The sequence below is a fragment of the Copadichromis virginalis genome, linkage group LG12 (assembly GCF_057382275.1).
Source record: "Copadichromis virginalis isolate Kocher_CV1m ecotype Utaka linkage group LG12, C_Virginalis_male_GT1.1, whole genome shotgun sequence".
In the NCBI taxonomy this organism is placed as follows: domain Eukaryota; kingdom Metazoa; phylum Chordata; class Actinopteri; order Cichliformes; family Cichlidae; genus Copadichromis; species Copadichromis virginalis.
In genome coordinates, this window is record NC_140629.1 from 22683032 (window position 1) to 22699744 (window position 16713).

General features: G+C 42.1%; 2 protein-coding genes across 3 annotated transcripts in view; one reads left to right on the plus strand and one right to left on the minus strand.

Annotated features, from left to right (window-relative positions):
- The first annotated feature begins 4004 nt into the window (after positions 1 to 4004).
- selenom (selenoprotein M) lies at positions 4005 to 8650 on the plus strand. Its single transcript, XM_085475462.1, has 6 exons — positions 4005 to 4145; positions 4749 to 4921; positions 5628 to 5663; positions 5862 to 5896; positions 5983 to 6061; positions 8036 to 8650. Exons 2-6 carry the CDS (start codon positions 4826 to 4828, stop codon positions 8264 to 8266), a joined length of 477 nt encoding a protein of 158 aa, XP_085331588.1. The 5' UTR covers positions 4005 to 4145; positions 4749 to 4825; the 3' UTR covers positions 8267 to 8650.
- Positions 8651 to 8751: 101 nt separating this feature from the next.
- The window catches only part of smtnb (smoothelin b), a 50251-nt gene continuing 42289 nt past the window's right edge, over positions 8752 to 16713 (minus strand). For both annotated transcript variants that reach the window (XM_085475461.1, XM_085475460.1), the window contains exons 11-20: positions 15425 to 15604; positions 15139 to 15214; positions 14948 to 14980; positions 14006 to 14185; positions 13736 to 13798; positions 13561 to 13633; positions 13302 to 13478; positions 13083 to 13209; positions 12799 to 12950; positions 8752 to 10342 (exon numbers count right to left, since the gene is read on the minus strand). In XM_085475461.1, the coding sequence (XP_085331587.1) occupies positions 10189 to 10342; positions 12799 to 12950; positions 13083 to 13209; positions 13302 to 13478; positions 13561 to 13633; positions 13736 to 13798; positions 14006 to 14185; positions 14948 to 14980; positions 15139 to 15214; positions 15425 to 15604 (1215 nt within the window). In that variant the 3' untranslated portion in view covers positions 8752 to 10188. The remainder of the gene's footprint in view (positions 10343 to 12798; positions 12951 to 13082; positions 13210 to 13301; positions 13479 to 13560; positions 13634 to 13735; positions 13799 to 14005; positions 14186 to 14947; positions 14981 to 15138; positions 15215 to 15424; positions 15605 to 16713) is intronic.

Here is a 16713-nt window from a genome sequence, read left to right on the forward strand (position 1 = left end):
AAAAGAAAGAAAGAAAAGACAAGAAAAGAAAGATGGAAAACGTACATTAGGAACGTCAGATCTATGTATTCTCACTCTATGATGGCGCACTCCTGCTGTCTGGTGGTTACTGTGTTGAAGAGCGTGGGAGAAAATTAGCGAGGCTTGTATGCCTTTAACTTTCAATCAAATAGCAGTGACTGAGTCATTTTAATGCTCTTTATAGTAACAGCTGAACAAACCCCCAGATGTGCTTCTTTCTGTTTGTGGATTTAGGATTTGGCACAGCCCCCAAGCGCAACAGCGCCATTGCCGGTCAACAGTGGTAGCGCCTGTGCTTTGGTGACACTAAGAAAAAGGCAGGGCCGACAGGATTAGAAATGAGTACATCAGAGGGACAGCTCAGGCTGAGGTTTGGAGACACAGTTCAAGAGGCGAGGCTGAGATGACGTGGACATGTGCAGAGGAGGTATAGTGGATATACTGGGCACAATTATGCTGAATATGAAGCTGTCAGGCAGGAGGAAAAGAAAGACCTCGGAGAGAGCTCATGGATGTAGTGAAGGAGGACATGCCACAAAGGACACAGGTGTGACAAAGGAGGATGCTAGGGATAGGGTGAGATGGTGGTGACCCCTAAACTCTGTTGCGGGGCATATTATTTAAACCAATTTTTGACAGTCCTCAGATCTCATCTCACTGCTTAGAGACACTAGCTGGAGTTCCATAAATTGCTGCACTGTTCTTCCTCCTCTTAGATGTCTTTTTACACTGTCCATTAACAACAAAAGGCAATAAATGGCCTTCCACGGCTCCTCAGTGGTGAACATGGTCTCCTACAGCCTGGGTGTTGGGTACGCAGGGGCCACAACTGAGAACAGGAAGGCTGTGCAGAGGGAAACTAACACCAACCAAAAAAATCCTTGGCCGCTCTCTGCCACCCCTGGAGGCGATCGCCAGATCTTCCTATCTCAGAAAAACCAGGTCCCACACCTTCACACTCATAAACAGCTTCTTCCCCTGGGCCACTCAGACTGTCAATAAACACTATGCCCCCCACACCCCACCTCTGCTCACCTTCCTCACCAACCTGAGCCATGGTCTGAGAAACCCTCATCACTCAGGCCACTCACACATGAACTCTACTCAGACCAAGTCTTATCTCTGCACTGCTTCCAAGCAACTATTGTTCTCTAATGTGTGCCTTTGTCTTATTGTTGTGTATATTCCTCTTGGTTGTATATATTTCTCCTGTTTGCTGTTTATTCCTGCCATCTACCATTTATATTTTATTCCGGTACAGCATGTACAATGACACAAAAGGACTATACTATTCTAAATAATTTAATCAGGGCAGGTTTCTTAAGTTTCCTTTCTTACTTTTGATTGATGGGTGGGGGCTTTATTATAATAGAACAGGGGAGAAAAGAATGAAGAGCAGGGAGAAAGACAATCAGTAAATAGCCTCAGGCCAGATTCTAACCCAGCATTTAGCCTCCCGTCAGACCACAATAGTTTTATTCCATTTCATTCCAATTAGTTTTAAGTCATATGGGTCACCTGCTTTGCCTGATGAACTAAACCATCACCCAGTGTTGCACATTTGTACCTTATGTCACTTATTAAACATGTAATATACTCACTTCCTAGTTATGGGTCAATGATACAGTGATAATGATGTATCTTTGTGTAATGTTTTTTCATTACTTCTAATTATCGTTATTGTATTTACTGCATATAAATGTCAAAATAAAGACTTGGAACTAGTGCACTCACTGTCATAAATACTGGTTTATTCAAAGAGGGGAAAAAAACTAATTAATTCTACATTAGCCTGTGGAAACACCTGAGGGTACCTCATGAGTCTCACTGGTACTTAAAAATGCATGAGTCAAAAACGGAGTGTGTGTTTATGTCTGTGCTATTTAGGGCCAAGACTTGGGAAAAGCCGTGCACTGTGGTTAGCTTGAAGCTGCTAACAGTACCTACACTAGACCTTCATAACACTACCTGTAACAAACAGTTAATTATTTATCTTAACTTAATGCATGAACATTGATGCATTTTCACATTACTACAGAAAAAAAAATATAACAGCATGCACAATCCTTAGTCTAGGACACTCCTTATTCTCAAGAATTCTGCTCAATGTTTACAAGCTGCTACACTGGTCACTTTAAATCACTTAAAGGTCACTTTAAATAATTCAAACTATAAATTTTAAATTGTTATTGATACTTTTATCTCCTAATCTTAAAGTGTATATTTATTTTCTTACCCTTCTTATATTTATTGTTTGTTTTTCTTTTGCACTGATGTAACCATTCCTCCCTCCTTTGAATTTTATACAACCAACGTCCCTTCCTTTCCTCCTCCCACTGCTTTTGCCATCTTGCTCTCATATCTTGCCTTACCATACTCCTTATCTCTGCTTGGCCAAAACTAACAGCCATGTCAACCACCCCATGTTTTACGGCCTCCTTTGCAACTCTGCCTTTTGATTCGCCCATACTCCATAGTGCGCTGGAACCCATAAAAACACAACTGCAAGTCCCATCATATGTATCCGGAAAAGTGGCTGCTGAATTTCCGCCAAAGCATCTGCTCTACTGTCTGAGTGACTATGCTGTAGACTGACCAATGATGAACTTGAATCTGAACAAATGACAGCATGTAAAGGTCTCACGTCTTCTTTAACCTTTCATCAAACCACAATCCAAGAAACTTAAATTTACTCACCCTTTCTAATTCTTGATCATACAACTTAAGCTTGATGTCTTTACCAACTCTCTTCCTTGTAAAAAAAACATCACCTTGGTTTTATCAACCGAAAATTTAAAACCCCACTTATAAGACCACTCTTCGACTCTTCTAATTGTTCCCTGCAGTTTCTTCACAATATACTCTATATTTTCCCCTCTCTTCCATATTGCTCCATCATCAGCAAAAAGTGAACATCCCACCCCTGCCTCTATATCATTAAACACATCATCTATCATCAAAGAAAATAACATAGGGCTCACTATGCTCCCTTGAGGTGTACCATTTTCTACCAAAAACCTTTCAGAAAAAACCTTCCCAATCCTCACTTGAATATGTCGCCCCTTTAAAAAAATCCATTATCCACCCGTACATCCTCCCCCTAATACCCAATTTACAGAGTTTAATTAGTAGGCCATCTCTCCACATCATATCATAGGCCGTTTCTATATCAAAACTACACTCTCACTGTTTGTTTGTGCTTTTCGAACTTCATGTTCCAAACATAAAACTGGATCCATAGTATTCCTCCTTCTTCTAAACCCACTTTGATATTTAGAGATAAATCCACAAAAGATCTTTAGCGGACTCACTGAGTTGTTTTAACATGGTATAGCATACCTGATCTTTTCCCGGTGCTGATAATTTAGATATTTGAGCATTCAGTACCTTTGAGGTTTTTCTGAAGAGTATTTTGGACTTTTCATTGTTTTGAATTGTTGCAATAAAAACATATTTGCATAAAGCAAGTATATTTGTTCACTCCCATACTGTTAAGGGTATTAGAAACATGAAGAGTATGCTGTTGAAGTTTCTTTAGAACAGATTTAAAAAACAAATCTGATTAATTTGCTATTAATCTTGAGTTAACTATTGATAAGTATGCGATTAATCGCGACTAAATATTTTAATCGACTGACAGCCCTAATAAAAACATAACATTTGTCCCAGTGTTGTGACTGACTTATTTGTCACCGGTGGCACCAGTGAAGTCTATTTATAAACGAGTTTCACACAAATGAGCTTCACTTGACGCGTAAGAAGCCTCAGCACAGCAGTCCTGAAAGGGACATCCTGAAAACAAAGAAGCTGATCAACAGCACAGTGAGTTCAGGGAGGTGAGCTGTGAAGTTGTAGTTTACCTCATTGATGTTGGCGCAACTTATTTCCACGGTTTTTTCAAGTGAGATTGTAAACCTGACACCCTTCTTAACTCAAGGGGAGGTCCTCCTCCTTCCTGTTGTTTCAACTAATGGTTTACATACCGTCACCTGCTTTAACCCCGGAAACAGAGCAGTGCAAACACAGCAAACAGCTCCAGTTTTTCTTCTTCCCAGAAATGTTTATATAGGAAGATCTATCCTTTATATTTAAACAGGAGAACAGCGAAAGAAGGTAAAATACAAGTAAGTTGGATTTATTTCATATTCGGATCTAATATTTCTTGAGCTCAGCGCTCACCGGTCACTGTGAGAACTTTTGTAGTGCGGGGATCAGACACCTGAAAAGTCTGCTCCCACACAGGGTTGTGACTCATTAAATAGTCCTTGACTTGGTAAATATCACATTTCCTTCACGGGACTCTGAGTTTTTCAACCACAATCCTTTACAACAATCGATCTTCTTTAATCCTCCTAAATCCAAGATTACACAGACTAAATAACTTTGCATAGTTCACCTTCAGGATCAGTCTACCATATAATCCAGTGCATTTAGGAATTTAAAATTATGCTGTTATTAATGTAACATGTGTCACTTTGCACAAAAGGACATCAAAAAAAAAAGAAGAGCACGCAGACAATAACAGAGCTCTTTCCGTTGTCCATCTCTACAATTACACCGCCTGTGACAGCCTATAGAGCGCGCATGAAATCCATAAGGAAGCCTGGAATAACCAATGAGCGCGCTAACCACGCCTGCTCCTCTCTCTGCCACAAAAATATTTGACGTGGCAAAAGGTCCGGACGTGACATAGCTGCTCATCATCTCTCCTCCCTCCTCTTCCATAGCTCGGTTACCTTCAATCATCTGCAGGTACTGGTCCCGGTGAAGAGCGAGTGCGGCTCCTCGATCTGAAGCAGGAGAAATGTGGCTGATCGTGTTGGCCAGTTTACTTCACTGCGCCTCGGCTTATGATGTGGATCTGAAGAAGCTGGAGGGGCTGGCAAGAGCGAGGGTGGAGGTAACATAAGGCTTTATTTTTTCATAATCCTCCGCATAAAGAAGAACACGGAAATAATCGTGTCAGGGCCAATTATCGTTTAAACGTGTGAATGGGTGCCCTGCTTTTAAACATTTTTGGATTGGGCGCATGCGTGACCAGGACAGATGTGTACTAAGGTGAATGGATGCCTCCGTGCTTGAATGGCCTGCGATCTAATGAAGAACACGGTCTCTAATTCACATTGTTACTATTTTAGTAACCCTAAAATCGTCATCACAAAGTGACTTGGTGGAAGCTTAAAAGGGGGGCACAGGGTGTGTAACAGGCGGTCCTGCACAAAGACTGAAACTCAACACCTTTTTCTTTTGAGATCTGTGCAGTTTCCCCCAGGGTGTCACCTACCCAGTCACCTACTTGCCAGCATCACTGAAGCAAATCATGATCTGTTGTTATTGTAGTGTTAGTCACGCCTTATACCTGAGGCTCAGATATCAGCAAAAATAGGTCGGGTGGCCTTCCCTGGGGCCGTACTAAGCGTTCTTCAAAGTAAAAGCTCGCAGTGATACCAGCACATAAATGATTTTTTTTCTGTATAAAGATGCATTACAGTTGCAGATGACGTGTGTTCAGTAATCATGTTTCCAGTTCTTGTAAAGCCCCATTTCTGAAACACGAGCTCTGCATGTAACTTTTTCTTGTTTCTTGTGTTGTTGTCTTTCCTCAGACGTGTGGTGGATGACAGCTGAACAGGCTCAGAGAGGCAAGTTGCCCTGTTATGTGAACAAAAGTGACAAAACACTGAGAGCCAGGGGTCAGAGGCAGGCTAAAGCCTTACTCCTGCCTAGAAGTTTTTTCTCTCTGAGGAACATTTTAGTTTAGAGTTTCACATAATCCCTGACACATTTGCCACTGAAACCCAAACTGAGTGGAAAACACTAATCCAAACCTCTGTCTGCAGGTCAAAGCCTTTGTGATCCAGGATATTCCTCTTTAGTATCCTTTCACTGAAGTGCACTGTTACTCTTTAGAAATATCTGCTCATAAACTGCACGCTGTTTAATCCCTGAGCACCACCTCAGCCATAACCTGGTGATGAAGCACATTCCTGGCGCAGACCCTGAGCTTGTCCTCCTGAACCATCATTATGAAGAGCTGGACGTAAGTGTGTGTTGTGCCTTTCTTTTATTTTACTTTTTTAAATTGTATTTGTTGTTTACTTGCAGCAAATATGACACTCGTTTGTGCTGAATGTCAGATTCAGTTTAACAACTGAAGTAAAGCATCTCACCACCAACACTTGACATCATTACTCGAAGAGATTACAGCTGAAATGATGACAAACAGGTGTCCTGTGACCGCTGAGCAGGCTCTGAGCTTTTCCCGTCTTTTGGATTAAAATAACTTCAGAAGGAAACAAGAAATCTGCAGAGCACAGGTCATTCTACAGATATATCCCACTTTGATATGACAAGAACTTACTTCTAACATTTAAACTTGAACTAAATTATTACTTAACTGACTATTTATTTACAAAAAATGACAGCTTTTCCCCCCCCCAAATTTCAAAGCCTGGTTGTGCTGTGATTCTTTTTTTTTCCCTCAACGGTGTTTCCTTACTCCTTCTGCAAGTCTTCAGGCGTTTTAATGAATATTATTTCCTCAGGCTCTTCAGCCACGTAGTCGGTTATAATAATCGTGCAACAAATCAGCAGATTGTCTTATTAATTTCATACAGTTAAAAGTAAGTAATCCTTCATATGTTAAGCCTTAAGTGTAACAAAATTCAATGGCTGTGAAATTATCTGGTCAAATATGACATGTTTTATTTTATGTGACAAAAAAACAGTGACGCAGTGAACCATCTGCTGAGATATTAGACACCCAAATTAGACGTACTTGATAAAAAGATTGATAATGATACAGAACAGTTAGAATTTACATAAAATACTAAAGTTTTACTCCAGAAACAGCTTGTAATGTTTTTGTGTAATTGGGAGTCACAGCATGTCAGTCACCTGACATGCTGTCAGTCACCTCATATTCATTAAGTTCTGTCATTTAATCAATTTATGTATTTTGCACTTCCCTAAAAGTAAAGTGAGTAACACCAGTGACTTTAACTAAAAGCTTCAAATTATTAAATAAGAGAGGAATTCAGATAAACCACTTACCACTAGCAATTCAAAACAATAGACTTTTCTCATGCAGTTACACAAGTTCAGCTTTGTTGTGTCATGTTTAAAATATATGTGGTAGTCCTATTATGGCGTTTTAAATGGTAAAAAGCATATTTTTGTGGTCAAAATACAGCATTGAATCACTATACTTGACTGTGGGGATGAGCATTTTTGTGATGGTCAAACTTATTTATCACTTAACAAACAAAAAAAATTGTTGAACTGAATATTCGAGAAGATGTAATAGTTCGGATAACGTTTTATTTGAATGTGGAAATAAATTGTAACCCTAAAGTGTTTTTCAAGTGTAATATTTTTGTAAATGCCGGGAGCATTTCCGTGGAATGACTCGCAGATCACTTTGTTTGATCTGAGGCTTCTTTGAAATTTTAAAGTACTGTTATGATTTAATCAGATTTTTCTCCTTTTTACTTTTCCTGTTCTCAGGTGTTATTTTGTTTTTAACTTCAGCCATATCTTTTATATAGCCTTATTTTTTCTTAACTCCTGCATTTGTTGCCGTGGTTGTGGTTAACAGCCTTTATCGCTTTTTTTTTTTTTTTGCACCTGTTGTTCCTTCCTGTGACGTCTTGTATGTTTGCATTGTTAATCAGCCTCCACTGGAAAGCTCTTTGGGCCAGTTCCCATGCTTTTGAATGGGTTGTATAAATACAACTGTCTGTTATGACATTAAAAAGAGCAGCACATTGGCCGGAAAACTGTAACAAGGATCCAAAAGAAATGTAAAATGTTTCAGAGCTTTGTAGTTTCATCACGAGTGATCTTTTCACACGACACATAATTCATTTGTGCAGGTTTAATGTTTTTTCAGGTTTCTTTAAACCCATCAATGTTCAGCTCAGCTTTACTGCACTATTAATATATCGCAGATCAGTGTCTTTTGTTTAGAGCACAGTTTAATGGTCCTTTTATAACAAGTGTGTTTCCTCCGCAGCGCGTCGCCCTGTCTGACATGACCCGCTCTGAGATAAATGAGCTGCTGGGGAAACTGGGTTTCTACAAGAAGGCTCAGGCCGAGGCCGAGGTGCCGGAGGAGTTCCGCTTCTCTCCTGCCAAAGACAGCCCGTTCAAAAATGAGCCTGCCTACCAGCCTTCTGCTTCATCTATAGCCACCGAGAGTGGCTCCTCAGAGCCCAGCACAGAAGTCAAACACACTGACCTGTAAGAGTAGACATCAGCAGTAACAGTACCCCTCTAGCTCCCTTAGCTGCTCCACAACCAGCTGATTATCACAGGTGACAGAAATGTTTGTAATTTCAGAGCCTAGCAGATTACAGATGAGCCCGTCAGCAGGCCTTTGTAGACGCTCCACAGTCTGAATTTGCACCATTTTTTTTTACGCCACTGTCCATTGTGTTGTCATCTGTTGTAATGAGCTTGAGCTCTTTTGTGTGTCTATGATTGCCTCTGACCTACTGTGAAACTAAATGAAGCCTCAGGCTGAAAATCGTCTGACTAGCCTGGGGTTGATGCTGCGTGTTCTGGTGGGTTGGGCTGATGCGCACAAAAAGACTCAAGTGCATGGAAAGTAAACCATTTTTAAAAAGAAGTGTGCTCTGGCTCTTTTTGTGCTGAGTGTTTGTGTGCAGATATCCCACGCTGCCGGGACCATGGATAGCCTTCCAAGCAATAATCCCACACAAACACACGTTTGTTTCTCAAATTGGTTTATTTCACATTTAACTGTGGTGCAGAGAAAAATGAAATAATGTGTTTTAGCTCTCATATATATACACACACACACACACATACACACATACAATACTCCACTGCTTCATGAAAGCTTTTTTTCTGTCGGCAGCAGATAGTTCTCAAATAATCTCTCAAATCTAAGAAATAAGCTTCTTTTAAATCAACTCTGAAACCAAATTTTCTTCTCGTAGAAACCCAAATTTTATACAAGTGAAATAAAATATTCATTTAAAATTATTTTTGTCCCGTTTCCTCTTAGCTACATTTAGTTAAATATACAGTTGGCTGGTTATCAGTCATGAATCCTCATGTTTGTACTGAAAGCCGGCTTTCACACAGGAAAAAATAACATTGTGGCATCTTAAGCTTATCGACAAAACCTTTTAAAAGCACGATGTGCACACCAGCGTTAACCGTATTAAAAACTACTCAAGCATAAATAAGGAGCCCTCTAACAGCTGTGTGAGAATGTGTGTGGCAGGGCAATGCAGCGGTGGTGGGAGGTGTGTGTGTGCTGTCCACCAAACAGCCAGTAATGACACAAATCAGCTGAATGACTTCTTTGTACCGAAATACAAAAAAAAAATCCAAACCTCAGTTTAACAGCTAGCATCTTTCATCCATACTTATATGATGGTGATGATGATGATGGTGGTGGTGGTGTGGTCATACAGGATGGATCAAATGTCCAGTAAATGTCCTCAGTAGCTGTTTGGACTTCAGAAAAGTGAGATTACAGCAACGATGTTGAATCCATTTGAATAACAAATGCAGAAAATCCCTGTGCTCACGTAATAAGAATCCTTATACTCATCAATTACATCAAAATGAAAATAACTTAATTAAAACACTTCAAGCAACATGAGTTTGGTTTAAAAAAAAGAAGTAAAAGTACCAAAATTGAATAGAAATAATAAGTTTTTTCTTTTTCAGTGAGATTACTGAGAGAAGTGCAAACACATTACAGTACTTACAAAAGTGTAGCAGAGAAAAACGCATGTACAAATACTGCAAAAAACTGCAAATACTAGAAAACTATTTTTCTTTTTTCTCTCTTGAGCCGTTTCTCAGTACAACAGCAATGTGATCAAACTACTGCCTGTTGAATATTACTTGGAGTTTTTTTTTTTTTAAACAAAGGGGTCTTTTTAAGAATCATGCTGCTGCTGATCTCTTACTGGACTTTTGTGTCGACAGTGTGTGTGTGTCCAGAATAAGCAACACACATTATCACTGCCGGAAAACATTTTAAGCTGATTTTAACTGATACATACACACATGCTTACAATCCCCAAGCCGACCATCAGAGATGTGCAACTGTTTGACCCAGCCTGCTGTCAGAGCGGAGGCCATCATCAGGTGAAGGTTAGGGGGGGGGAGGAGCCCGAAAACAGGTCAGAGGTCACAGGGCCGACCCATGGACATCTCATACCTGCGCAGGTGGTTGACCAGAGACTGCACGTAGGTGAAGACGCATTTGGAGTCTGGTTTGTTACCCATGATCATCATGTCTTCCACCTCCAGCAAAGGCATGCAGTTGGCGTGGGTCCTGAGGAACAGGCGTACAGGACAGCGTGCATGAGAAAGCAGAACAGACAGAAGACCAGCTGGGAAGGAGAAATCATCATGTTCACTACAAGTTTCTTTTTCTTTTTCAAATAGATGATTCTTTATCTATGAATATAGTATAAATGGCCATGGAGGAGGTCTTTAACAGTAGAAACCTTGCTGCTCTTCACATTTTCCAAAGCTGTTTAGTGTGCTAGAGTCTTTGGCACATTTGCTCTAAACCATTATGGACCCTTTAAAAGCTCTGTATAAATAAACTTGGGTAATGTTGGGCATTTCAATAAACAGTTTTAAGAACTGAGACCTCCAGTGTGAGCTATGCAGAGTGTAACCACAAGGTGGCAACATCTCCTCACACTCTAACCCCTGAGAAATCCCACAAAGAGAAAAAGCACCTAAAAACAGCAGATGGGCCGATGAGATAACAAACGTCAACAACGTAACATTTTTTCAGTAATTTCAGGAACTGTGGACATAAATCAGTCTGCACTTTATTTCTATTAGAGTATCTTTACAAGGCTTGACAAGCCAAGTGCATAAACACCTGTAACCTTACACTTGATAAAAACTTGGTGCACAAAGCAGGCTTCATCCTTCTCTGTTTTTTTTCCTTAACTCTGTTTGAAACGTTGTGATCCGGCAGTTCCTTTTAAAGCACTGATCTGCAGATGGTCCTGGCCCTCTGCCTGAGCCATAGTCTCAGAATACAGATACACACATGCTATCACACACACACCATGTTTGGTACTTTGGAGCTTCAGATTAACATGAAGCATCAAATATCCAAAAGAAGCCAATAAAGGAGTTTTTCTGTGTTTTACATTTTAAGTCTGTCGGGAACCACAGAGTGTGTGCGGTTCCCTCACAAGCTCGTCCCCTCTCTCACCATAGGCTCAGTTTTAGCTGGGGTGCAACTTTAGGAGGAATTTTTGGTTTTAACCAGGCCCTTCGTCACCAGACCCCTGTAGAACTCCTGCAGGTACGTGTACACACACTTCCAATCTGGCTCACGCATCTTCACCATGTCGTCCACATCCAGCAGCTGGGGACAGTCCACTAGTTTCCTGCACCCACGGCCAGCAGGGGAAGGGGGTAGAGGAAGGGAATAGGGAGAGGAAGGAAAGGACCCAAAAAGACAGAAACAACGTGGATAGAACAGGAAACACAACAGGCAAAGGACAGATAAAAAGACACAGAAGGAACGGGACGGAGAGAGTAGACAAAGAGATGGAGAGTGTGGGAAAATGAGGAAGTGGGAGTGGGAAAAAAAACAGAAAGCAGTGAGCAGCCAGTGAAAAACAAAAACAGAAGGAGTGAGAAAGAACACAAAGAAAAAACAATCACATTACATTCTGTGTTCACAAATATATCCATGAGCTTACATGCTTCATGAACATCTCAGTACATACATACAGTGCGTGACAAAAACACGTACGCACACACACAAAGGCAAAACAAAATGTCAAATGAGCGCCAGGCGATGCTCATTTAGCCTTTTTGTTTGCTGTTGTTTTTTTCTGTGCACTGAGACGAGGATGTTTTTGTTGTTGTTGTTTTTAACCATAATCAATGTGAAATACGAGACACGATGAAAAAAACAACGTGGATTCTGCAAAAAACACACAAAAAAACCCCCAAAGTTACAACGACAGAGTGACTAACAAAAACAACCACACTGGTGCACAGTATAGTGTGTGTTTGAGTGCGTATCAAGGATCCAGATAGTAAACATAAACTATTGGCGGGGATTTGGAGTGCCTGGGGAGGTGAGTGATAGTGCAACACAAAGGTGAGAAGATCTGGGGGAGTGGGTGGGGCTGTGGCTGAGTGACAGCACAGTGCTGAGTACGATTCGCTACTTGAGATATCTCAGCGTTACATTATCCTGGTGAGCACGTGAAGATGCACACACAGCTGGGTGGGGGTACCAAAAGTGAAGACTGGTGGCATAAAAGAGGAATTTGAAAAAGAAAAGAACAAGGAGAGGAAAGAGTTTTAGACTAAAATAGAGGGACATGACTCAAGGCACAGAGGCGAGCTTAGAAGTTTTTTTTTTTTAACCTGTTTGCTGTTTGGAGTGGGATTGCCTGTGGGGATCTGGTTTGGAGGAGATTGGGGTGTCAGAGCGGTTACTCATAGGAGAGGGAAGAGTGGAGGTTTAGAGGCAGCGGTATTAGAGTAGTAATGGGCTCAGTCGTGAGTGGGGTTTTGATAAACCTGGGAGAAAGGGGGAAAGCAGGACATCGGTCGAGAAGTTTTCCCATACCACTGGTCTGCAAATGCCGGCATACAGCGACACAGAATAAAGGGGAGCGGGGCAGCGAATCAAACTGGCTCATCACTTCTACACCTATAGGCCTAACACAGTAGTTCTTCCATTGGTTTCCTACAGTCACTGCAAATGTTAGGAAGAACCTGTCTTCAGCATGTACTCACTCTGCAGCGCTAAAGGCCACCTCAAAGTTTTGCCTGCGGTTGCTCGGGCTCAGGGAGTTGTAGTCAAAGGCTTCGGGGAAGAAATTGTGCACCAGGGCACAGAACGCCATGCCGTTACTCCAGCTGGATGAAAAATTCTGAATATCCACATGCTGACGAAGAAAAAGAAACAAAAGAGATACGCAGACGGGGATGGATAAGCAGTGGAAACTTTCCCAAAGTATCATCTCAGCTCAGGTTCAAGATTAAAAATGAGCACTTAGCGTGGAGGATCGCTGGCTCACCTCATACGAGCGGGTCTTGGCACGACACCAGTCGAGGAGCATCTGCTTGATGGAGTTTGCATTGGGTACGCCAAAGCTGGTGGAGCGCTGGACTTTGTTTACCTTGGCCACCGCCTGATTTCCAGGGCTAAAAGAAAAGTCAGTTTTGTGTTAATATTTACATGCCTCCATCTGCTCCTTTTCTTTCTTTGGTAGCACTACCTTTCTGTTTATTCTTACCCGCCTCCCTCCTTCTCCAGCTTCTCTATCATGGCTTTGCGGGCCTGCATGGCCGATGTCTTCGGCAGCGTCTGAGCCCTCATCAGCTCCTTGCGCCTCTCCGCCTGCCTTCGCTCGATGGCGGCCAACCCGCCGCTGCCGCTTCGCGACGAGGCGTCGTCCTCGCGGTCGAACACACTGAGCCCAGGAGGTTAATTTGAGAGAGTGCACAGATGTTTAAATCTGCTGTAGTTAACAGTACAAATGCCTCGTGACCAACCTTCCTATTTTTTTGCTCGTGTTAGTGGAGGTGGAAGAGGTGAAGCTGAATGATTTTGACTGGACTGTCCCTCCTAGAACGACAATCACACGGACACATTAATGAGAAGATTAAGAAAAAAAATGCAATGCACTCGAGTGAATGTGTATTTGTAAATCCAGCAAGCAAAACTCACTGTCTGTTTTCTGCACATAACTGGACTCGACAATAGTACTGCGTGTTGATTTGCTCCCATCATCTGAAAACACACAAAAACTTTTTAAAATTGACCATTCTTTATAAAATTCTTCCCATCTCTGTCTTTATAATCAATTTTTTTTGATGCAACACAATTTTACTCTTTTTACTTTCAAGCTAATGTCTTTGTTTTGAATGTTTATAGATTGGTTTTATTGTTTTGGTTTTACTTCAGTTAAATGCTGGTTCAAGAAAGATTAGAGACTACCAGACTGAGCAAAGCGGTTCGTTTTGGTGATTTGGCCGACGGCTGACCCATCTGCCGACTTCTCCACCTTGCTCGTGACCACCTCTCCCGCTCCGACCCCGGCACGACCTTTCTGCACCCGGTCTTCTCTCTGCTGCCGGAGCTCCTGCAGGCGGGTTTCGCGTTCCTTTTCTCTCTGGTCTGGAGGAGAGGAGACGGGAATGGTAGAGAGATGATGTCAGTGGAAAAAGAGGAGGAGGAGAAGGAGGACAAGAGGTCCTAAATAAGCTGACAGGACCTCATCTGACTGCCACAAAGTTGGATTAAGTGAGGCCTTCCAGATTTGAGGCAATATGTTTGAGAATTCTTTCCACGGGACTGTGAGGGTTTCTGAGCACACAAACACCCACAGGTGGGAGTCTTAACAGGCAAGCCAAAGCTGTCAAATAAGATGTTCTGCGCAAACACCACAGACCACAGAGAGCAAATACACACTGCGATGTTGAAAACGCTGGTACCTGCACTGATGGCTGTAGTTTTTCTCAGAAAACACGCATGCATTTACACATACTGCACAGTATTAATGATTTACTAACTTAAATTGTGTCTAATATCTAGATCACCGAGGCCCTCTTGGACCCTTTGCATGCTCATTTCCACCGAATCCACTGACGCATCCACTCTAAATCTGAGCTCACCATTAGCAGGTGCCTAATGAAACCACGTGGTGAGTGCCCGCAGAAAAACAGATCTTAACTGTTGTAGGGTGAGTGTTTAACACATTAAAAAACCCAAAAACAAAACACAGGATGCATGCAAGATACCAAAAAATTTCATAATATCCTCCATCACAAACCACATCTAAGATTGTTGTGGTCTCACAATGACAGGGTGTGTGCACACAAAAAGGCAAACACAGGCAAGTATAAATTGTTATTGCACACTGCACACCACCTGTCCTACCCATTTCTTCTTGAGTACATCCCAGCATGGCCTCTGAGGGCAGAATTAAAGGCAATTACGTGTCAAGATAAGGTATAAACAATAACAAAAAAGTAGATGAAAATTAGAAATCATCAGGCCTGACTGCTTTTAAATATCTAAAAAGAAAGCCTTCATGCAGTTTGGAGTAACAGTAAGATGCATGATGTTACCTCTCTTTCTTTTACGGAGGTCTCTCATGGCTGCGCGGATCATCTTCCTCTCCTCAAAGTCTTTTGACTCATCGAGCTGTGAAAGAGGGGATGGAAACATGAGGGGTCGTTCTATGCAAATTTGCCCAATTGGTACTTTCTATGCTACAAATCTGCACACACACAATGCAGAGCTGTGACAAGGTTTAGTGTCAATGCACAAACTTTCCACACGCCTGAATCAAAACACACTTTTATCGAAATAATAACTTAAATCATTGAGAATTATGGCTCCGGCGTGACGTACCATTTTGTCGAGGAGCTCTTCATCCTCGATCGCAGCCAGCTTTTCAGCTGTTAGTTTCCCGGAGAATTCAGCAGGTTTGGTCTGAGCGCCAGAGCCATTGGGAATGAGTGGGACGTGACGCTGGACAGACGAGACAGCTGAAAACACTGGCTCAGAAGCAATGACGGGCCCCGTCTCCATCTGCGCGCAAAACGAACACAGTAACACAACACAGAGCGTGAACAGGAGCACATTTATTATCATAGACTGCAAAGAAAACCGTGACCTTAGTTGGAAATCAGTGAGCTACTGGGAGGACACTTCTTAAACCAGAGCCAGAACCAAAATGAAGGAGGGTAAAAAAGAAAACTTATTTGAAAGTGGCTGACATTTAAGATGTAATCAGAACAAGCCGAGGGCTGCTCTAACACATCGCAGGGACAGTACGTCTGACACTTCCTGTCCAGTAATAACTTCCTTGTCTCTAGGCCAGCTCCAGCGGGATGATCTGCGAGGGAGTGACAATAAGCACACGAGGCTAAAAGAAACCCTGCCAAGTTACTGTTCACTAGTTTATGGAGTGCTGCTGACACATGGATTTTTCTTAATCATACAACACTGCTGCCAACCCGAGTTTATGTGACAGATGCAATGCTTTACTCTCACTGCAAAATAGGGACAACGCATTACTATATAAAAAAGTCCAGAGGAAAAATATCTCCTAAGGGCTGAGGAGCAGAGCTGAGGAACGTGGGAATGTGTTGCATTATTGAGAGTTACCATGAATCCTATAGCAAATTCCTTTTACATGTTCATATGGTGCCGAATGCCTGTGGCAGACTATATGTTCTAGCTGTGGCCTCAATGCTTTTGCTGTAAACGACTCTGGGTCCAGATTTAGCTCAGGCAGCTGGTCCCATCTGTATCCACAGCCGCCGAGTCCTGCCCACTGAAGTCCCCCAGCCAAACCAGGTCTCAGCAGGGAGGGACAATGCCCAGCTCAGCCACAGAACTGGGTGATCAAAGGTGGTCCCTGGTTTTCAACTCTTTTCTGGACACAGAGTTCTGACCCATGGGACAGGCTGGACTGAGAGGCCCGCGACCGATGAAGAATGTTCTGGGAGGCAATGCAGCCAGACAAGGTCTCTGAGTCAGGCCACAGGGGGAATGCACACGGGGTGAGAAGCTCCCCGATAACCTTTGTGGTCGAGTCATGTATAACTAAGCCTAAGTGTACCTATAAACATCCAAGTCATTGTGGAATTTTAAAAAAGCCTGTTTTGATAGTTTTTTTTTTCTGTGATGGGAGA